This window comes from Carcharodon carcharias, chromosome 31 (genome assembly GCF_017639515.1).
Source record: "Carcharodon carcharias isolate sCarCar2 chromosome 31, sCarCar2.pri, whole genome shotgun sequence".
Classification (NCBI taxonomy): Eukaryota; Metazoa; Chordata; class Chondrichthyes; order Lamniformes; family Lamnidae; genus Carcharodon; species Carcharodon carcharias.
This window is the reverse complement of record NC_054497.1, coordinates 11,553,645-11,575,862: the sequence shown is the minus strand read 5'-3', so window position 1 is coordinate 11,575,862 and position 22,218 is coordinate 11,553,645. Positions and strand designations below refer to the sequence as shown.

The 22,218-nt window shown below is 40.7% G+C and overlaps 5 protein-coding genes across 5 annotated transcripts; 3 read left to right on the top strand and 2 right to left on the bottom strand.

Moving 5' to 3' along the window:
- Positions 1–2,126: 2,126 nt before the first annotated feature.
- Positions 2,127–4,172, bottom strand: LOC121271565 (ferritin heavy chain B-like). Its single transcript, XM_041177574.1, has 4 exons — positions 4,071–4,172; positions 2,975–3,121; positions 2,662–2,787; positions 2,127–2,282 (listed from the first exon to the last, which is right to left on the bottom strand). The coding sequence occupies exons 1-4, from the start codon at positions 4,170–4,172 to the stop codon at positions 2,127–2,129; spliced, it is 531 nt and encodes a 176-aa protein (XP_041033508.1).
- A 2,816-nt stretch (positions 4,173–6,988) lies between these two features.
- On the bottom strand, positions 6,989–8,921 carry LOC121271561 (ferritin heavy chain-like). The gene is made up of 4 exons (XM_041177570.1): positions 8,779–8,921; positions 7,724–7,870; positions 7,430–7,555; positions 6,989–7,154 (listed from the first exon to the last, which is right to left on the bottom strand). The coding sequence occupies exons 1-4, from the start codon at positions 8,878–8,880 to the stop codon at positions 6,999–7,001; spliced, it is 531 nt and encodes a 176-aa protein (XP_041033504.1). The 5' UTR covers positions 8,881–8,921; the 3' UTR covers positions 6,989–6,998.
- A 1,852-nt stretch (positions 8,922–10,773) lies between these two features.
- LOC121271507 (ferritin light chain-like) lies at positions 10,774–11,449 on the top strand. Its single transcript, XM_041177490.1, has 2 exons — positions 10,774–10,983; positions 11,303–11,449. Exons 1-2 carry the CDS (start codon positions 10,774–10,776, stop codon positions 11,447–11,449), a joined length of 357 nt encoding a protein of 118 aa, XP_041033424.1.
- A 4,715-nt stretch (positions 11,450–16,164) lies between these two features.
- On the top strand, positions 16,165–18,140 carry LOC121271564 (ferritin heavy chain, oocyte isoform-like). Its single transcript, XM_041177573.1, has 4 exons — positions 16,165–16,266; positions 16,921–17,067; positions 17,483–17,608; positions 17,994–18,140. Exons 1-4 carry the CDS (start codon positions 16,165–16,167, stop codon positions 18,138–18,140), a joined length of 522 nt encoding a protein of 173 aa, XP_041033507.1.
- Positions 18,141–21,179: 3,039 nt separating this feature from the next.
- On the top strand, positions 21,180–22,129 carry LOC121271506 (ferritin heavy chain A-like). Its single transcript, XM_041177489.1, has 2 exons — positions 21,180–21,296; positions 21,950–22,129. Exons 1-2 carry the CDS (start codon positions 21,192–21,194, stop codon positions 22,127–22,129), a joined length of 285 nt encoding a protein of 94 aa, XP_041033423.1. The 5' UTR covers positions 21,180–21,191.
- The last annotated feature ends 89 nt before the right edge of the window (positions 22,130–22,218 follow it).

Sequence of the window (22,218 nt, the reverse complement as noted above, 5' to 3'; positions counted from 1 at the left end):
TAATAAACTAATAAACTCACTCTGACTCAAGACAGCCTGGTTAAATTGTCTCCTTTTAAAACAAATACATTTGGAGTAGGAAACGGTATTCACAAGGGATCTTTTTAAAATTAACCTTGTTGCGACCAAATGAGGGGGTTGAACAAAGAAGGGGAGCCAGTTCATTCCTCCTCACCCAGGAACGTAATGAAATCAGGGTACCTCGTGCAGAATCATAACAAATTGGGGGAACCTCACCCAAGGCCAGTTGTAACACATTCCAGATTGTGACAACTTGCCACATAAAAAGAATTATTCTCTCTGTGGATCTTTCCCCTCATTGTTTCACTGAGATCCCCTACATTTACATCTGTGTTCATTACAAAGTGGACCAGTCCTGGATTAGGAGACGAGATGGGTTTCCATGGAGTAAAACTCTGATTTAGATGAGTCAGATAGGAGGTGATAGTGATTCACATCCAGAGCCACCAATTATGCTACAGGCACAAGCCTTTCAGGAGAGATGCCACCGATGTGCATAGTTGACCCACCTGAACAGAAATGTATCTGGGTTTTTTTTTTACACCTGTTCTGCTCCAAAAAGGATCCAAAATGCAGTGAATGTCCTGTGGTCACAAAGGGCTTTATCCAAACTGATAGACATCATCAAGGTCTCTGGTACACATTGAGTGACCATGTGAAGGTCCGTGGTTACGGGTTCGGAGGGAACTATCGATTGATCCTTTTCACAGGAAACTCTGAAGTCAGTATCGCAATCTGGGGATCGTGATGGGTGTGAAAAGCTCACGATGCTGAGAATCATCCTTTGCCACTTGTGGATTTTCATGGAAACTTGAGATGCAAAGACATTAACATGACTGGGGTTCTAATAACTGAGGACTAATTTCATTGTCCTCACTGCAGTTCTCAACCAAGTTCCTGAAATTAACTGTTAAATATTGGATAAATGCAGTCATAGCAATAACACCTCAAATCATTCAGAAGGATGAAAGACAGTAGAATTTGGAAAGGATGATTCCTATTAGGTATGAAATGTTTACTGAGACTAAATGCAAAATAGAGACAGTTATTGGAGGAACTGCTGGTATGAGTTTCATAAATTGATGGAACAGGGTCTGTGAAGTGAAATATTTAACTTGCTTGGGATTAGCTTCTGCTTTTAAGTGACTACATCCACTCCTTGCTGAGCCGAAGGATTAGATTTTGCTCAACTACAGTTTGACAACTTTTACTCTCTCTCTTCAAACAGTTGGGAGTCAAGACAAACTTCCAAAACCAATTTTAGTCTCATCCCAACAAGGAATCACCATTTTCCCTCCCTTTACTTAACTAATGGCATTCAAGCTGCAATGCCTAATGACCCACACAATTCCCTTTAGTACTGGGAGCACCCAGAACCCAGCTCTTCATCACTGTTATTTGCTATTCTTCTCACCAAGCTTACCTGGATATGAAGTTTAGTAAACAAGCTTCCCTTCCACCCCCAGAGTATTTCACTAAAAATTCCATAGACATAACACCACAAATTCTAGAAAAGAAAGTGGATTCGATTCTTGGACTGAAATACTTGAAGAGTAAAGCCCTGAAAAACAGTTCTTGTAGGCAGAAGGAAGTCCCCAGTGAAGAGACAGAACATTCATCACCTTGAGCAACAAGTCCTTCAACCAGCTAAGCACCAATTTCTGGGAGAGTTCCCTCCCACACAGGACACTGTTAAAAAAGCTATTGCTGAGGTGTAAAAAGAGGCTCAGGTGTCAAACTTGGTTGGAAAACAAAAAGGTACTAGATCAATGCAGACTATTGTAATAGAGCATTTCCAACTGATTGCAACATACTGAAATGCACAAAAGAATTAGACAGGTCAGCATGCGTTTCGTTATAATGGCAGTGGTCCCAAGGTAAAGCTGAAGATACACAAACCAATGTTCTAACTGGTGTAAACCTAAAGGACAGCATTAACCTGAATAAATGTTAAAAATGCCAGGAGGCAAAAGAGTCCATGTTGAACAGTTTATTTACTCTTAGTAAATTTCACAATGGAGTCCAGGCCTCAACTCTTGGCACAACATTAAGCTGTCGGGCCAAACAAATATTTACACAAGCTTGATCCATGCAGTAAATTCAGTTCAGTCACTCTGCCCCAGGGTGAGCTTGTCAAACAGGTACTCTCCCATGCCTTTCTCAGGGGCTCCCAGTCTCTTCAGGTTGGTGATGTGATCTCCAAGCTTCTTGATCATCTTCACTTGCTCATCCAAGTAGTGAGTCTCCAGGAAGTCACAAAGCTGAAAGGAGGGGCAAACTAGTTACATCCAGTAATATTAAGAACCAACTCAGACTCAAAACATTAACTGTGTTCCTCTCTGCAGATGCTGTCAGACCTGCTGAGTTTTTCCAGGTATTTTTTTTTTTATTATTTGTTTTGAATATCCTCAAGACATTTGATTTCAATCCCATTGGACAAAAGGTTAGTCAGATGATGTAATAAAGATGGATAAAGGGAATTCCTGTAGAAAATAGATCCTAGGGTCACTGGGACAACATCTGCCCCCTCTCCATCACCCAAGAAAGTCAAAAGACACCACAATGAAAATCAGTTAAATGTATAGAGATCACAGACAGTAACATTTTACCCACTCCCACATTAAAGCATCAGGAACTTACATGAGGGTCAGTGTTCCCAGAGGAGAGCTTGTGCAGATCCAACAGACTCTGGTTGACATTCTTCTCCATCTGCAGAGCTCTCTGCATTGCCTCCAGACCATTGCTCCACTCATCCTGCTCTGGTTTCTGAAAGGGGAAAGGCAGATAGTTGTTTAATCCCATTGTAAATAAACATGAGAATGCATAAGGAAAACAATTAAAGCAACCAGAGGTTTATGTTACCAGAAAACAATGAACCCCAAGAATATCAAATTATTAGAGATCACCATGGAATTAACATCAAAGGGAATGCAGATATTCCGTTAAAATCAACCTTGATGTCCTCCAGGATGATCCGGCCTCCACGTTTATTCTGGAATTTCATCAGTTTCTCAGCGCGTTCCCGTTCCTCATGTGACTGCTCCTTGAAGAACTCAGCAAAGTGACGCAGGGCAACATCATCCCGATCAAAGTAAAAGGACTGTGGAAAGAATTTAAGCTTAATGCTGGACGTGCATTTCAATACAGAATTCAAAAATCAATTATTCCCACCTCTATCTTCAGAGAGCAATGTTTTGCACAATAGGGAAGCTACCAATATTCAGGATTAAAGAAACCCTGAGATCCAGCAAACCCAAACTAAAAGTTCAGGAATACAATTCATATCGAGCACTAGAGTTTAGTTAGATGCATAGTATTCTTCCCATCATTCAGATGAGATGCTAAACCAAGGCTCTATCAGCTCCCAGGTGGATATAACAATCCTCAGAACGGTTTCTAAAGGAGGTTCTCTCCAGTGTTCTTCAGAGTATTTATCCCTGAACGAATAAAATCAAAGTAGACAATCTGATCATTACTTCCCCATGCAAAAGAGCTAGCTGTTAGTGGAATCTTGCTGGACATGAATTGGTTGCTGCATTTCAGAGTGAATAATTCATTGACCATACGACAGCTTGGGATATCTTGAAGTAAAAGGCATGAAAATAGAATCCAAAAAAAAGAACCCTTCACACCAATGTCACACTACACACATCAAGAACTTTGCACACTCTGAACACCAGTTTTCTTTCCTTCATTTGTAGGAAATGACTCCAAGTGGGGAGTTGCTAACATATCCCCAGCTACAGACAACCCCATTGAAACTGAACCTGGTCTAATGTTAACAACCACTTGACCAGGTTTGTGCTCCATCAGTTACAAACTCAGGCAGCAACTGAGCTAGTTTCATCTATTAAACCTCTCAATAGAAAGCAGCTGCTACAAGGAGCAGTCCATTCACTCCACATCACCCTGTATTACACAGTAGAAGCACTTACTGCTCAATGATTCTTTCACCCCAGGGAAAAAAATATATAGTTTATAAAGTCATCTCATTGACTTGGAGAATGTGCAACTTTGCAGAACATAGTGACAAGGAATACAAAACTCACCATGGAGAGGTAAACATAGGAGGAATAGAGCTCCAGGTTGATCTGCTTGTTAACAGCATCCTCACAGTCCTTGTGGTAGTTCTGACGCACTTGGGAAGCCATTTTCAATATTACTGCTCACTATAACCTAGAAAGTTCTAGACTGACCCTTTCTAACACAAGCTCTTGCATTTATACTACTGGGACATCCTGCTTTCAAACAGGGAATGACATCACCAATGATGATTGACAATTCCCATTGGCCAGTCAGGAATCTGCCATGAATCCAGGCACCAATTAACAAAGGAGAGGGTTTGTGGGGCAGGGAGAGAGACCCAGAGCCAATCAGAAGTTTGGAATACAGGCAAGTTTGGGAGATTTGTCTTGATGATGTCACTGCTTTTGGGTTCCTTGACCTTCTTCAACTGTGAAAATGTCTCGTTGTTTATCACTCTGATTTGAATTTAATGATAATTTGTTACTTTTGCTGAAGTCCATAATCTGGACAAGTTTGTTATTTGCCAGGAACAGTGAAGCTGATACAATATTCAAAGCAATCAAGACATCGTGAGGGAATTTTCAAAGCAACCATTGGACAGAGAAATGGAAATGTGAGAATGAGAGGGAGTGAACATCCCTGAATCCAGTGTCACCCACAGACATGTCTCCATTTGCTGCGGTGTGTTTTGGGCCAGGCCTGATGGAGCAGCTGGTCTTTTCCTGCCCATCGATGTTGTATGTTAGTTGTGTCCTTTAATGGTCAACTTTCAATATGGCTGAAAAGTATTTGAATCTGATTGAAATGATATTCAGAAGCTCTTTAACTCACCATAGATTCATAAAGCACAGAAGGAGGCCATTCAACCTGTGCACCCTGTGCTGGGTTTTTTTTTCTAAGAACTATGCATCTGGTCCCACACCCCTGCTCTTTCCTGATAACCCTACAAATGTATTTCATTTTCATGTATATAACCATTTCTCTCCTCAAAGTTATTACTGAATCTGTTCCCACCATCCTTTCAGACAGTGCATTCCAGATCACAACTCACTGCTTAAAAAGAATTCTCAATTCTCCCCCTGGGTCTTTCCCCTCATGTTACTGTTTCACTGAGATTCCATGTGTTCACATCTGGTTTCATTACAGAAGTGGATCAGTCCTGGATTAGGTGATGAGATGTGTTTCCTTGGATTAAAACTCAAGTTTAGCTGGGCCAGATGGAGGTGACAGTGATTCACATCTGGAGCCACCAGTCACTCTGCAGGGACGAACCACTAGGGAGAGAGGCCACCGATGGGCACAGTTGATCCACCTGAACAGGAAATGTATCCAGGTGTTTACACCTGTTGTGGTCAAAAAGGATCTGAGATGCAGTGAAAATCCTATGACCACAAAGGGCATTGTCTGACTGATGGACATCACACGGTCACTCAATGGGTACCAGACACTTTGATGTAGGTCTGTGGCTACTGATTCTGAGAAAACTATTGATTTATTTTTTCCACAGGAAACTTTGAATTCAGTATCACAACCTGTAGGGAGTGGGGCTGGTGATGGGCATGAAAAGCTCACAATGCTGAGAATCATCCTTTACCATTTGTGGAATATGAAAACTTGAGAGATGCGAAGACATTAACATGATAAACATTCTAATAACTGAAGCTTCTAATTACATTGTCCTCATCCAGGTTCCTAAAATTAACTGTTAAACATTGGATAAATGCAGTCATAGCAACAAAGCTTCAATCATTGAGGATGAAGGAGACCAATGGAGATGCAGTAGGATTTGGAAAGGATGATTCCTATTGGATATGAAATGTTCACTGGGACTAAATGTAACAAGAAAGACATTTATGCAGATGCTGCTGGTATTGAATTTGATGGAACAGGGTGTTAAGTGAAATATTTCACTTGCTTGGTATTACCCCCTGGCTTTTAAATGACTACATTCACTCCTTGCCAAGCCGAAGGATTAGATTTTGCTCAACTATAGTTTGACAACTTTTACTCTCCCTTCAAAGTCTAACCTAATTTTAGATTCAGTTGGGAGTCTAGAGACAGATTTCAGAACCAATTTCAATCTTCTTCCAACAAGGAAGATCACCACTTCCCCTCCCTCAAGTAAAGATGGTATCTCAGTATTGCCCAATGACCAAGTTCTAATTTTCTTTAGTACCAGGAACTCAGAGCTCCCAGAAGCCACATCTGTATGGCTGTTATTTCCTACTTTTGTTCACAAAGCTCACCAGAATACTGAAAGGAGCAGCTCCAGAGTATGTGTTAAAGGGAGTGAGCACCCTCAGTGTATTTCTAGTAATTCCATAGACATAAAAGCTTCAACTCATCTATGTATCAAGAACAAAAAATGGATTTGACTCCTGGACTGAAATGTTTGGAACATCAAATGGATGGATGGATGGATGGATGGATGGATAGATAGATAGATAGATAGATAAAGAGTTCCTACATTTTGCAACAGTTAGTATATAACAGGTTTGAAGGATTGAAAGTTGTTCTTGATGCAAAAAAAAAAAAGCCAGCAGAATATTCATCACCAGTGGCAACTGTTCCTTATTCAGCCAGCTAGGGTTAGATTTGAGATTTCCCTCCCAAACAAGATACCCCTAAGAATCGACCAATGATTTGGCTGAAGTTGCAAATTTGGTTGTGCAAAGGCACTAGATCAATGCAAGGGAGCATTTCTACTCAGAATAGGCTTACCCCAAATTGGACAGTCAACATTTACCTCATTTGCAAACCACATAAATCTGAAAAACAAACTACTTACAAAAAAGCTATTTACAAAAAAAAAAAGCCAAAATGCAGTCCATATTTTATTTATTTAGGGTTAGCATTCACAATGAAGCACAAGTCTGAACAGTTCCTTGAACTACCTCAGGCAGGCAATTCAAATACAATAGCAAACAATAAGGTTGTTCCCTGCAATCAGTTCAGTCACTCTCCCCAAGGGTGAGCTTGTCAAACAGGTACTCTCCCATGCCTTTCTCAGGGGCTCCCAGTCTCCTCAGGTTGGTGATGTGATCTCCAAGCTTCTTGATCATCTTCACTTGCTCATCCAAGTAGTGAGTCTTCAGGAAGTCACAAAGCTGGAAGGAGGGGGAAACTAGTTACATGCAACAGTAGAAAGTATCAAATAAATTCCCTCAGATTGGATTTCAATTACTTTGGACTAGAGTACACAGTCAGATAATTTATAAAGGGAATTTAAAAAAGTGATTATACCCAGGTTAGCTGGAACATCTGTCTTCTCCCCTTATAACCCCAAGAGACACCAATAAAAAGAGTGTAGGGATCTTGAGGAACAGCAACATCACCCATGTTCATTTTTCCAATAGTCCACATTAAAACATCAGGAACTCACATGAGGGTCACTTTTCCTAGAGGACAGCTTGTGCAGATCCAGCAGACTCTGGTTCACATTCTTCTCCATCTGCAGAGCTCTCTGCATTGCCTCCAGACCATTGCTCCACTCATCCTGCTCTGGTTTCTGAAAGGGGAATGGCAGACCATTTATTTCCAGTGGATTAGACAAAGCACAAGTGAGGAACAGAGGTCCATGTTACCAGGAATCAGTGTCACAAGAATATTAATTCCATACTTTAATGCAGTGATTCTGTTTCAGTCAAAGTGGATGCAGATATCCATTAAATCAAACCTTGACGTCCTCCAGGATGATCCGGCCTCCACGTTTATTCTGGAATTTCATCAGTTTCTCAGCGTGTTCCCATTCCTCATGTGACTGCTCCTTGAAGAACTCAGCAAAGTGACGCAGGGCAACATCATCCCGGTCAAAGTAAAAAGACTGTGGAAAGATTTCAAGCTTAATTCTGGACCTAGATTTTAATATAGAATTCAACATCAATTATGTACCACCCCTATCTTCAGAGCTCAATGCTTTTCACTAGTCTTGAACACAGACAGCATCCCTATAAAAACCTAGAGATCCCACAAACAGATCAAAAAATGGGGATTAGGATTCACGCCAAGTATTAGAGAGTTTAGTTTGATGCATAGTATTCTTCCCATCATTCTGATGAAAGGTTAAACAAAGGCTCCATCTGCTCCCAGGTGGATACAACATTCTTCAGCACAGTTTCTAAGCAAAGTTCTGTCCAGTGTTCTCCAGAACATTCACCCCTGAACAAAACACTAAAATAGACAATTTAATCATTATCTGCCCAGGTAGAGAGCTGTTAGTGGAAGCTTGCTGTGCATGAATTGGTTGGTGCATTAGTGAAAGGCACTATAATAAACACATATCCCACCTATGAAAATGGAATAAGGAGCATCCTTAATCAACATAGATTAAGCATTCTAAAAGTAACCCAGGGGTCTCACTGCTTCACTTCCAACTAAAAAGGCAAGAATATAAATGGGGAATTGCTAACATGTCCCAAACTACAGACACCCCATTGAAACTGAACTTGGTCTAATGTTAACAACCACTTGACCAGGTTTGTGCTCATCAGTTACAAACTCAGGCAGCAGCTGAGCTAGTTTCATCTATTAAACCTCTCAATAGACAGCAGCTGCTACAAGGAGCAGTCCATTCGCTCCACATCATCTTGTATTACACACTGGAAGCACTCACTGCTCAATGATACATTCACCCAAGAAAGAAAGTAAAGGGCAGAAGCTCATAAAATCATCTCATTGAACTAGAGATTTTCCAACTCTACAGAACATAGTGACAAGGAATACAAAACTCACCATGGAGAGATAAACATAGGAGGAATAGAGCTCCAGGTTGATCTGCTTGTTAACAGCATCCTCACAGCCCTCATGGTAGTCCTGACGCACTTGGGAAGCCATTTTAAGGTGGCAGAAAGTAAGTTCAAATGACAATGTGACCTCCTCACCAACACAGGCTCCTGTATTTATACGACTGGGACATCCTGCATCCAAACAGGGAATGACATCACCAATGATGACTGACAATTTCTGATAGCCAATCAGGAATCTACCATGAATCCAGGCACCAATTAACAAAGGAGGGTGTTGGGCTTTCCCAGAGCCAATCAGAGCTTTGGAATACAGATAGGTTTGTGACATTATTATCGATGATGTCACTGCGTTAAATCTGAAATTATCTTGCTGTTTAACTCTCTCATTTCAATTTAATAATAAATTGTTACTTTTGCTGAAGTGGCTTTTCATAATCTGGTCAAGTTTATTACTACTTTTTATTCTTTCACAGGATCTGGTTGTCACTGGCTAAAACAACATTTATTGCCCACTGCCAAATGCCCTTGAAAAGGTGGTGGTGATCCATACTCTTGAACCGCTGCAGTCCAAGTGGTGTAGATACAACCACAGTGCTGTAGGAAGGGCTTTCCATGCTTTTGACCCAGCAACAGTGAAGGAACGGCGATATAGTTCTAAGTCAGGATGGTGTGTGACTTGGAGTCGAACTTGCAAGAGGTGGTGTTCCCATTCATCTGCTGCCCTTGTATTTCTCGGTGGTAGAGGTCATGGGTTTGGAAGGTGTTGGTAAATTCTTGCAGTGCATCTTGTAGATGGTACACACTGCTGATACTGTGTGTTGGTGGTGGAGGGAGTGAGTGTTTAAGGTGGTGGATGGAGTGATGATCAAGCAATCTGCTTTGTTGTGGATGGTTTTGAGCTTCTTGAGTATTGATGGAGCAGCACTCATCCAGGCAAGTGGGGAGTATCCCATCATGCTCCTTACTCGTGCAGACGGTGGACAGGCTTTGGGGAATCAGGAAGTGAGTTACTCACCACAGAATTCCTAGCCGCTTAACTGCACTTGTAGCAACAGTATTCATGTGGCTGGTCCTGTTCAGTTTCTGGTCAATATATGATGCCCAGGATGTTGATGGTGGGGCATTTAGCAATCATAAAGCCCATTGAATATCAAGGTGAGGGTGTTGGTTTTTCTCTTATTCCCCTTGCAATGAATTGTGAAGCTGATACAATATTCAAAGCAATCAAGATATCGTGAGGGAATTTTCAAAGCAACCATTGGACAGAGAAATGGAAATGTGAGAATGAGAGGGAGTGAACGTCACTGAATCCAGTGTCACCCACAGACACGTCTCCATTTGCTGCGGTGTGTTTTGGGCCAGGCCTGATGGAGCAGCTGGTCTTTTCCTGCCTGTCAATTTTGTATGTTAGATGTGCCCCTTAATGGTCAACTTTCAATGTGGCTGAAGAATATTTGAATCTGATTGAAATGATATTCAGATGTTCTTTAACTCACCATGGATTCAGAAAGCACAGAAGGAGGCTATTCAATCAGTGAGACCTGTGCTGGCTCTTTGAAATAACTTCCTTAATAGTCCCACGCCCCTGCTCTTTCTCCATAATACTGCAATTTATTTCCCTCTCATGTACAGACCCAATTCTCTCTTCAAAGCTATTATTGAAACTTATTTTTAAATAGTTTACCTACTACTACTATACTTTCTGGTTCCTCTTATCTGAAGTGACTAAAACAGCTACTATTGACTTGAGAATGGGCAGGGGATGAGTTGGTGTGGCTTTGGTACTTGATCATCCTAACCAAATGGCTAGAGGAGGATCAAAAGGATGGGTTCCTCATGTTCCTGTGCAGCAAACTAATTAATTAACTTTAGAGCTTGGCTAAGACTGATGTAGAGATGGGCACTTTTTTGGGTGAGTCATTTCCCCAAAAAAAGACAAAAAGGCTTTATGAATCTGTGATCTCACTCTTAGACTGATCTAATGTCCATTATTGGTTTCCAAAAGAGCATCCCAAGAATTTTCCAATTCCCAGTAGCACTAACAAGAGTTCTCTTCCCCTTTCAGAAACCAGAGCAGGATGAGTGGAGCAATGGTCTGGAGACAATGCAGAGAGCTCTGCAGATGGAGAAGAATGTGAACCGGAATCTGTTGGATCTGCACAAGCTCTCCTCTGGGAACACTGACCCTCATGTAAGTTGCTGATATTGGAATCTGCCTTCACTCTAGAATTGCATATAGGTTTCCAATGAAGACTGTAAATGACTAATGGAAACCTTGTAGACCTGGATCACAGTTCCCAGGCATTTAGATTGTGAAATCTGTTTCTTGACTCACTCACTCACTCCCAGTTGATTGGAATTGACTTTCTACCTGGGCACATTTTAACCAGAATTACCTGCATAACCCATGAGCAGTCTTTTTACTCTGTGACAGAAGTTCTTATCTTATTTCCATCCAGGAAAGATCCTCTCTAATATCTTTAATTTCTCTCCCATTGTCTTTCTTTCAGTTTTGTGACCTCCTGGAGACTCACTACTTGGATGAGCAAGTGAAGATGATCAAGAAGCTTGGAGATCACATCACCAACCTGAGGAGACTGGGAGCCCCTGAGAAAGGCATGGGAGAGTACATGTTTGACAAGCTCACTCTGCATTGACTAGGATTTTGGAGTTGAATTGTAATCCAATTGTGATTTCTGTTACTGAATATGGAAATAAATCAGTATTCATGGAACTAGTTGTTATCTCCATAATTCTTCAGCTAGTTTTAATTCCTTTTATGCGGTTGGCATTGCTGGCAAGCAAGTGGCTGGCTGGACCATTTCAGAGGGTGGCTGAGTCAACAGTTTCTGTGGATCTAATGTAGGAGGCCACTAATGTCTGCATCAGCTCTGAGCATTTTAACTTGATGCCAACCTCCTGCCTTTTCCCCTTATCCCTATTCAAATGATCAATGAATGCTTCAATTGAACCTACCTCCACCACACTTCTGGGCTGTGCATTCTGAACCCTAGCTACTCGCTGTGTGGAAAAAATTTTCTTTTCTCCCCTCTGCAGTTGCTTCTTTTGAAAAACACTTTAAAACTGTGCCCTCTGGTTCTGGAACAGTTTACAAGCAGGAACAGTTTCTCTCTACCTACTCTGCCCAGACCCCTCATGATTTTGAAAACTTGACAAGTCTCTTCTTTTCCTTCTCTCCAAGTCCCACCTTCTCCAATCATTCCTCATGCCTGTGAAAATTGTCATAAACAAAGGCCAGACCAGGTAAGGATGGCAGCTTTCCTTCCTTAAAGAATATGAGCCAGTCAGATGGGTTTTAACAACAATACATAGTCATCATTACCAAGGACTAGCTTCTCAATTCTAGATTTCTTGGAGTTAAATTCCACCAGCTGCCATTATGGAATTTGAGCCCATGTCCTAGAGTGTTAGCCTGGGCCTTAGCTTATTGGTCCTGAGGAATTACTATTATACTACTGTCAACCTCAGCTCACCAAAGATTTTTAGCTTGGGGAAAAATATGATTTCATTTAAAATTTTAACTTATCTGTTCAACTTCCTAGATTTGATCCAATGCCTGCCCAGGCTAGTTTACTGACTTCTGCTCATCACTAAAAAGCTTGCAGAGAATTTCTGAAAGTATGCAATTTCTGCAACTGTATTCTCTCAATTCCTCTACATTGGAGAGGCCAAACGTAAACTGGGCAACCGTTTTGCAGAACACCTGTGGTCTGTTTTCGCAAGAATGACCCAAACCTCCCTGTCGCTTGCCAGTTTAACACTCCACCCTGCTCTCTTGCCCACATGTCTGTCCTTGGCTTGCTGCATTGTTCCAGTGAAGCCCAACGCAAACTGGAGGAAGAGCACCTCATCTTCTGACTAGGCACTTTACAGCTTTCTGGACTGAATATTGAATTCAACAACTTTAGATCTTGAACTCCCTCCTCCATCCCCACCCCCTTTCTGTTTCTTCCCCCTTCCTTTTGTTTTTTTCCAATAATTTGTATAGATTTTTCTTTTCCCACCTATTTCCATTATTTTTAAGTCTTTTATGCCCTGCTAGCCTTTCCACCCCACCCCCACTAGAGCTATACCTCGAGTGCCCTACCATCCATTCTTAATTAGCACATTCGTTTAGATAATATCACCACCTTCAACGCCTCTGTGTTCTTTTGTTCTTTTGTCTGTGACATCTTTTGATGATCTGCTTCTATCACTGCTTGCTTGTCCCTACAACCACACCACCACCCCCCCACCCACCCACTTCTCTCCCCCCACCCCCACCCCCGCCTTAAACCAGCTTATATTTCACCCCTTTCCTAAGATTCACTCAGTTCTGTTGAAGGGTCATGAGGACTTGAAACGTCAACTCTTTTCTTTGCCAATGCTGCCAGACCTGATGAGTTTTTCCAGGTAATTTTGTTTTTGTTTTGTTCTCTCAATTCCTGCTGCAAAGGGGTTTCTAGCAGCTGCAGGTGAAACTGGGAAAGGAGACAATTAGTGCATTCGCTTGTTTTTATTTTCTCCTCAATCTGGAGAGTCTCTGCTTCAGACTTGCATTTTGTAAAACATGTGGGATTGAGATATTTTATACTAGACTATCTAAAACCACTCTTTTTTTGGTGGGGGTTGGGAGGTCAGATTGCTATAGAATCAAAGATTGACCATGTATGGGCAGGTGGGCATTTGTTCAGCTGTTGCCTGCACCTCTCTTCTCCAAGAGATATACTTAGAATCTTGGGTGAGCAAATGCAGAAATACTTGGGGCAGGTAGCCAAACACACTACATTGCGGGTATAAAATCTTTCCTCATGCTACAGTCTCAAACTTGAGACTTGTGGAAGAGGCAAAACACAGGATTTCGCAGCTCAGATTTGATGGGGTTAAAACTCCACGTCGCAGTTTAGTGAAGAGTTCAGTTTGAAACTCTGCACTGATGCACATCCCATTTTCCAGTTCGTTGGTTGGTTATTTCACATGTCTGATGTAATTTGGCCTCTTTCATTCTTTTGTGATCAACATTGTGGAAGTTTTTGTTTTGGACGTGCTTAGGACCCCACCTCCTGTCAGGAAGATATAATACTTTTCATGTTATTGGAATTGATTGTAAAGTAGAATAAGAGTGGGGTCTGGGTCTATGCCTGTGTGTGTGTGTGACTTAATTGAATTAAAGGCAGCTGGTCTGAAGGCATTGATATAACAGAAGATAAGCTGGGTTTGAAATGTTACGTAGGTAAACATGGGTGTAAAGGGAATATTTGCATCTTTAAATAAACCAGACTAGATTGATTTCAAAGGAGGGGTGAAATGTTTCACCTCGCCAGGAGATGTTAAGAAGCAGTGTGTATATTTTTCTCAAAGATTACTGGTAAATTTGTACTGAGAGATTTCTACCAAAAGAGAGGTAAAGTCCAAAGACATAGTGAAACAATGGGAATTTGCATTCAAAGGGGAAAATAGGGGTAAAGGAGAGAAGGCTGTGCGCAAGGGAAGGCATTCTAACATCTAACGAGTGTGAAAAGGCTCCAGCATCTAAACCTCAAGCTGCTGTCTAAAAAGAACTGAAGTTAAGAAAAATCATTTTGAATTCGACTGTTTCAGGGTATCATGAGTTACTTTGCCTGGGTCTTTTTTAAAAACTATGTGTCTTACCGATGCCTTAACGAAAATATAGCTGGGAGTTAAATTGTTCAGGAGATTTACAAGTTATCATAGTAGTAATTTGTAGATCTATGTAGGTACTTCAAATCACTTCTTCTATTCATAAAGGTTTAATTTAATTTTGTATGACACCTAGAAGACTCGGTGGTCTCATTATTACTGCATTCAAAGCCCGCATCTCAATTTATACAAATTCCAAAACAGTTGTGGCAGTTGTTTCAAGTTGAGATTTGAGCATCTCAGCGTTTACCATTGGCTGTGCCATAACACCCATCTGTCCCCCAAGATCCTCTTCAATGAGCTAGTTAACATGCATCCACTTGTGTTCAACACTATCCACAGGGTGGAATTCCCGTTTGCAAACCCATCAGTCTGAAATATATTGTGAAGCTCTGATTCTGAGAAAGCACATTATCAGATTCAGCTTGAGGAAAGTCAAAGGAACCAACCACAATTACATCACTGACAAATTTCCACACGGTAGATTATTAGGAACATGGCAATTGGATACAACCTTTAAAATTAGGATATAGGAGGAAGAGAGTAGGTATAATGGGTGTGCACTCGACTTGGTAGGATGGGACTAGTCATCTCCTCAGGATCAGTGAAGGAGCCTCTGTTTCTCATTATCTTTATGAATGGTGTAGAGAAAGGAATAGAGAGCCATATATTCAAGTTTCCTGATGACATTAAGTTAGGTGGCACAGTAAATAGTGTAGATGGGAGAGGGAGGTTGCAGAGGACATTGATAAAGTGAATGGGAAAACCTGTGGCAGAGAGAGTTCAATGTGAGGTAGTGTGAGGACATCTACTTTGAATCCAGAAAGATAAATCAGAGTTTTTAACTAAATGGGGAGGAAATGGTACAGGAATTTCTAAAAATTAATGGATAGAAAGAAAAACAAATTGAAAAGACTAATAGAATTTCAACCTTCATCTCAAGGGAGCTGGAATATAAAGGAGTGGATGTCCTGCTACAGTTGTATAAAGTACGGGATAGATCTCATCTGGAGTACAGTGTTCAGTTCTTACATATTAGTCTCGGAATGAGGGCAACACACAGTCGAAAAATGTTATCAGGTGTAAAGGGATTAAATTATGAGGACAGTTTGGACAGAATCATCTCACATTGCCTTGAGTACACAAGAATATGGGATACTTATAATTGGGATATTGAGGTTGATTGATAGATTTGATAAAGTAGATGGAGAGAAACAGCTTGCTCTGGAAAAGGGGATGTAATCTTCAGATTAGGTTTAGCCACTTAAGGGCAATGCTAGGAAGCAATTCCTCACAATAAGAAAAATGGGAATCTCGAGACTTTCTGCCTGGAACATTGGGAATAAGTAAAAATTTCAAAACCAAGCTTTTTGATAGGTAACGGTAGGAAAGCATATGGAACCAAGGTGGACAAATGGAATTAAATTCAGACCAGCCATGATATAGTTGAATGGTGGAACAGATTGGAGGGGCTGAATGGCCTCCTCCTCTTCCTACATTGCAATCACAGAATAATCATCCAAAACTACCTGCATTCCAAAGCTGATTGGCTCTGGGAATCACACCCCAACCCTTCTCCCTTATTGGTGCCTGGAATCATGGCTATTGGGAATTGTCAATCATCATTGGTGATGTCCCAGTATTATAAATACAAGAGCCTGTGTTAGAAAGGGTCAGTTCTGGAACTTTCTTGGTGATAGTAATATTGAAGATGGCTTCCCAAGTGCGTCAGAACTACCACAAGGACTGTGAGGATGCTGTTAACAAGCAGATCAACCTGGAGCTCTACTCCTCCTATGTTTATCTCTCCATGGTGAGTGTTGTATTTTTTTGGACCTTATTTCCAAATTAAGTCTGTGATTTAATTGTATTCTGGGTGGGTAGAATTCCTTTAGGCCAATGAATTGGGGTTTGAATGTTATGGAGTGAGACTTTTGTTGAAGGTCTTGTTAATAGACTGCTCCCTGCTCTATAATAACTTGACCCTGTTCTGAAGTGTTTATATCTGAAACTAACTCCAGGGCTCCACAAAGCTTCCAATAAGAGGATTCATCTTGAAGATGAATGAATCTGGCCAAATTATCCAACTTGGATGGGAGCAATTAAAATTAACTATGATTTAATGAGAAGTGATTATGGCCAACTCCACCCTTTCATTTTTCTAAATGAGTAAATCCTGTTGTGTTAAAATGTCTTTCCTGAGACTGGATCTTTCCATGAAGCAATGATTGAGTGTTAAACTGAATTTGAGACTTTTATTTTAATTGTAGGTATTAGGCCTCCTTGTGGGGAGAGATGGAAAAATTGCATTAGTACAGAAAGCAAATTTTTGGAATAAAATGAATGTAGTGTTTTAAGAAGTGAATGGGTAAAATGATTGACGCTGTTGCCATTTCTTAAGCTGACCATGAATGAGATCTGTACCTGACCAGGTTCTTCCTTTCCATTTTTTTGTCTCTCCCTGCAGTCCTTTTACTTTGACCGGGATGATGTTGCCCTGCGTCACTTTGCTGAGTTCTTCAAGGAGCAGTCACATGAGGAATGGGAACACGCTGAGAAACTGATGAAATTCCAGAATAAACGTGGAGGCCGGATCATCCTGGAGGATGTCAAGGTTGGATTTTTGTCTTCTGTGGTGCTTTTGCTTAAGTTTCCTCATGATTAAAATGTTACCACTACCCATGGGTTTTAAATATTTCAAGTGACTGAAGTTGCTTGTCTTGAATTGAGGATGGGCAGAAGAGGAGGTGGTAAGGCTTTGATCACTCTGACCTAGATTAGTGTTGAGGGGGAATCATTTGACAATTTAAAGAGACTGACTCATGGAGTTTCTGTAACTCATGGGCTTATGATGTATCCAGTAATAGTTTCCCATGTTGTTTCCATGATTAACCCCACAGTATTCCAATGTTGCATTCTCCAAGTTAACACCTGTGGCTCCTAACTAGTTAACTGTAAGCATAACATCCTTCAGACCTGCCTTCCCCTGTCCCCAATAGCACTAATAAGACTTCTTTTTCCCCTTTCAGAAACCAGAGCAGGATGAGTGGAGCAATGGTCTGGAGACAATGCAGAGAGCTCTGCAGATGGAGAAGAATGTGAACCAGAGTCTGCTGGATCTGCACAAGCTCTCCTCTGGGAACACTGACCCTCATGTGAGTTCCCTAATGTTACCATGACTTGATGGTGGTAATGGTAACTTAACTTGACATTGGAAATAATTCAATTGGTTTGTTTCACACTTGGTTTCTGGTTGTCTTTTGGGTTTAGGGGGAAATGTCTGGTCTGCACTTTAGACTTGAATTACCCAACAGTTCCCAGGCCACTTAGTACCTGAGGGATCAAATGCTTCTTAAGGAATATGCTCCAATTTCCTGGAATTAATGACCTGCCACTTGTGGTGAATTATGGTCTTGTATGGCTAAATATAACTGTTCCCCATGGGCAGTAGTTTTGCCTACATCCAATTGCAAATCTGTAATTTGTGTAAGATCCTTGTTTAACATTTTTTTGCTACTGATGCTCCTTTTACTTTTCCAGCTTTGTGACTTCCTGGAGACTCACTACTTGGATGAGCAAGTGAAGATGATCAAGAAGCTTGGAGATCACATCACCAACCTGAGGAGACTGGGAGCCCCTGAGAATGACATGGGAGAGTACCTGTTTGACAAGCTCACCCTGAGCTGACTGGGTTTTTGAAATCCCACTTGTTGATCCATATTGTGGAAATGAAAAGGGTGACCCAATAATTCAGTTCTCTTACTGAATATAAAATAAAAGTGTTCATTTCAAACTGTTTTTCTTTTTAATCATTAGTAATGATATCTAGCAATAACATCATCCCATTAAGACTTTTTTCTACATCTTTGCTTTCAGGCTTTTCTCCCCATCTCTCTGATTTCTTAGCTTGATTTAGGTGCTTGCATCTCCCAATTCTCACCAAGAAGTTTTGTTAGACTTCAACTGTAAAACGGCAATTCTACTGGAGGGTTATTCCTACATACAGACCAACATCATAGTTGAGGTTCTCTTGGGAACTGGTGAATTAGTGCCTTCACTTATACCAGTCCCTTTTTCTTGGATCTGATTCAGACTTGTGCATAAGTCTAGGCAGTTGAAGTGCCTTTGTTCAGATTGGTGTCACAAATCTCTCACTGGTTTAGGCCTGTATATATAATACAGCATGGACCACCTTTTTTGGATTCTGTCTTTGGATGGATTGTTTGCACCTCAGAAGCGATGATATCAGCTTCTGTGTGTCTATAATGGGAGTTTTATTTCATGATTTCCTAAAATGTCTGCTCTTTCTGTGGTTTTGATTTTTTTCTCTCTCTCTCTCTCTCTCTCGGGCTGAGTGCCACTGGCAAGAATGGTATTTTATTTCCCATCCCTAAATGCCCTTGAACTGAATAGCTTCTCTATCAGTTAAGGGTCAAGCACATTGCTGTGGATCGGGAGTCACATGTAAGCCAGACTTGGGAATGAAAATCTGTCATCCTTAACCAAAGGTAAACAAGATGGGTTTTTAACAAAAATTGATTAGTTTCATGGTGGCCACCATTACAGGGACTAGCTTTCAATTCCAGATTTTTAGATATTAAATTCAAGTTCTACCTGCTATTGTGGTGGGACAGTATTCCCCAGAGCATTAGCCTTGGCTGCTGGGTTACCAGTCCAGTGACATTACCACTATAGAGATTTCCTTAAATACTACACCCAGGTTTAATTAATCACACGCACAATCAAACACTGAACAACTGAGTGTGGCAGTTGTCATGTGTTTAATGGCCCCTCCCCCATGCTTATTCCTCAAAGGCAATACTTATGTTTGAAAATTTCTAATCAAACCTACCTCCCAATTGTCATTGATTTGAGATTGGTGTGGATGGTCTGCAGGTCAATCTCAGACTATTCCAGTCAACGTTCTGAATTCTGGTATCCTGGAACACCACCAACCCTATCCTGTCAAATTGTCTGTCAATTCTCCAAGTGATTGGTCTAATTATATCTGATACCATGTGAAATTACTTGGTGATGGCATAGTGACATTGTCACCGGGCTGGTAATCCAGAGCCTCAGGGTAATGCCCTGGGGACCCTGGTTTGAATCCCACTATGGCACACGGTGGAATTTGAATTCAATAAATATCTGGAATTAAAAGTCTAATGCTGTCCATGAAATTATTGTCAATTGTAGTTAAAAACCATTTGGTTCCTAATGTCTTTTAGGGAAGGAAATCTGCTGTCCTCACCTGGTCTGGCCTGCATGTGACTCCAGACCCATAGCAATGTGACTGACTCTTTTTAAAAAAAAAAATCCCTCTGAACAAGGGGCCTTGGAGTAAATTCAATAAAACCAATATTGAATACTTCATTGAAAAGGGTCCATGTCAGAGATTATTGGGAAAAATGGAATCCGGTGTAACCTCTAGATATGGTAGGGAAATTGGTTAGGGGGTGGGAGAGAGAGCAGGGATAATGGAAGTGTACTCCAATTGTCGAGATGTGATTAGTTTTTCTTCCCTAGGATCTGTACTGGGGCCTCAGCTTTTCATGAAATTTCTATATGACATTGATGAAGGGTTAGAGAACTGAATATCCATGATTGCTGTTGACACTAAGTTCGGGGGTACAATAAGTCATGCAGATGGGAACAGAAAGTTGCAAAGTCACTTGGATAGATTAAGTGAGTAGGTTAAAACCCTAGTAGATGAAGTTCAATGTAAGGAAGAGCGAGATCATCTGTTTTGGGCCAAGATAGATAAATCTGTGTGTTTTCTAAATAGTTAGGGACTGAGGAGTCACAGAGCGATTAAGGGGTCCACATACAGAAATTACTAAAACATCATGCACAGGTACAAAAGTTAGTTTAAAAAGCAAATAGAATGTTAGTTTTCATCACAAGGGTCCTGGAATAGAAAGGGATGGAGGTTTTTGCTACAGTTATATAAATCTCTGATTGGAACACATCTGTAGTACTTTGCTCAGTTCTGATATATCAGCCTTGGAGGAGATGGCGCACAGATTCACCAGAATGATACCAGGGCTAAAAAGGTTAAATGATGAGGACAGTCTGCATAGACTAGTCTTGCAATTCCTTGAGAATAAAAGATTATTGGATGATTATAATTGTGGTGTTGATGATGATTGATAGAATTGATTAGGTCAATAGAGAGAAATTATTTCCTATAGAACAGGGGCGATAATCTTAAGTTTAGATCTTGGCCATTCGGGGCTGATATTAGGAAACATTTATTCACATAAAGGAGAATGGAAGTTTGGAACAGTCCCCCCATAAAAAAGTTTGGATCAAATAAACATTTCAAAACAGAGATTATAGGTTTTGTTAGCTAAGGCTATGAGGCACATGGAACCAAGGTGGACAAATGGCATTAAGACACAGACCAGTCATGAGATAATTGAATGGTGGAACAGACTGGAGGGTGGAATGGCCTCCTCCTGTTCCTATATTGTAATCACAGAATAATCATCCAAAACTGCCTGCATTCCAAAGCTCTAATTGGCTCTGGGTATCTCACTCCACCCACTCTCCTTTGTTAATTGGTGCCTGGATTCATGGCAGATTCCTGATTGGCTATCCAGAATTGTCAATCATCATTGGTGATGTCATTCCCTGTTTGAATGCAGGATATCCCAGTGGTATAAATACAAGAGCTTGTGCAGAACACAGTTATAGTGTTGTTGTTTGAACTTGGTTCTTGTTGCTAGTAGATTGAAGATGGCTTCCCAAATATGTCAGAACCACCACCACCAGGACTGTGAGGATGCTGTTAACAAGCAGATCAACCTGGAGCTCTATTTCTCCTATGTTTATCTCTCCATGGTGAGTGTTGTATTTTTGGGGGTATGATTTTAAAATTAAGAGCGATTTCATTGTTTTCTGGGGAGGTGGAGTTTCTCTAGGTCAATGAATGGGGCTTAGAACATTCCTAGTGAATGTTATGGAGTGAGACTTTTGTTGAAAGTTTTTTTTTAACAGACTATCTCCTGTTCTATAATAACTTCACCCAGTTCTGAACTGTTTATATCTGAACTTAACTCTAGGGCTTCATGAAGCTTCCAATAGAGGATTTATCTTGAAGGTGTATGAATTTGCTTAATAATAGTAATTAAACTTAATCAGGTGACTAGTGCAAAATTGACTATTTAAGATGAGTGTTTTTCTCCTTTTCCCCCATCCTAAATAAGTAAATCCTGTCGCACTGGGCTTTCTTTTCTGAGATTGAATTGTTGTATTAAACTGAATTTGTACTGGGTTTTCTATTTTTAATCACTGGTTTTAAAAGTAAGAAAGAGAAGGAAAGGGATGTCCTGCTATTGCGTTAAGCATGGACTGAGTGTTGAAACAACTTCAACACATTTTTTTCAAATGAGTCTAATGATTTGAAATCATTTATTCTAAAACTTTCAAGTTGGCCACAGATATAATCTACACTTGTTCTAACTCTTCCTTTCCGTTTTTGTCTCTCCCTGCAGTCCTCTTACTTTGACCGGGATGATGTTGCCCTGCGTCACTTTGCTGAGTTCTTCAAGGAACAGTCACATGAGGAATGGGAACATGCTGAGAAACTGATGAAATTCCAGAATAAATATGGAGGCCGGATCATCCTGGAGGACATCAAGGTTGGATTTGATGCTTATCTGCATCAATTTTGACTGATGTTTATGCTGTGGTTTACTGATTCTTGTGGTCATCGTTTCCTGGCAACATGGACCTCTGGTTACTTAACTTTTACATTTACATT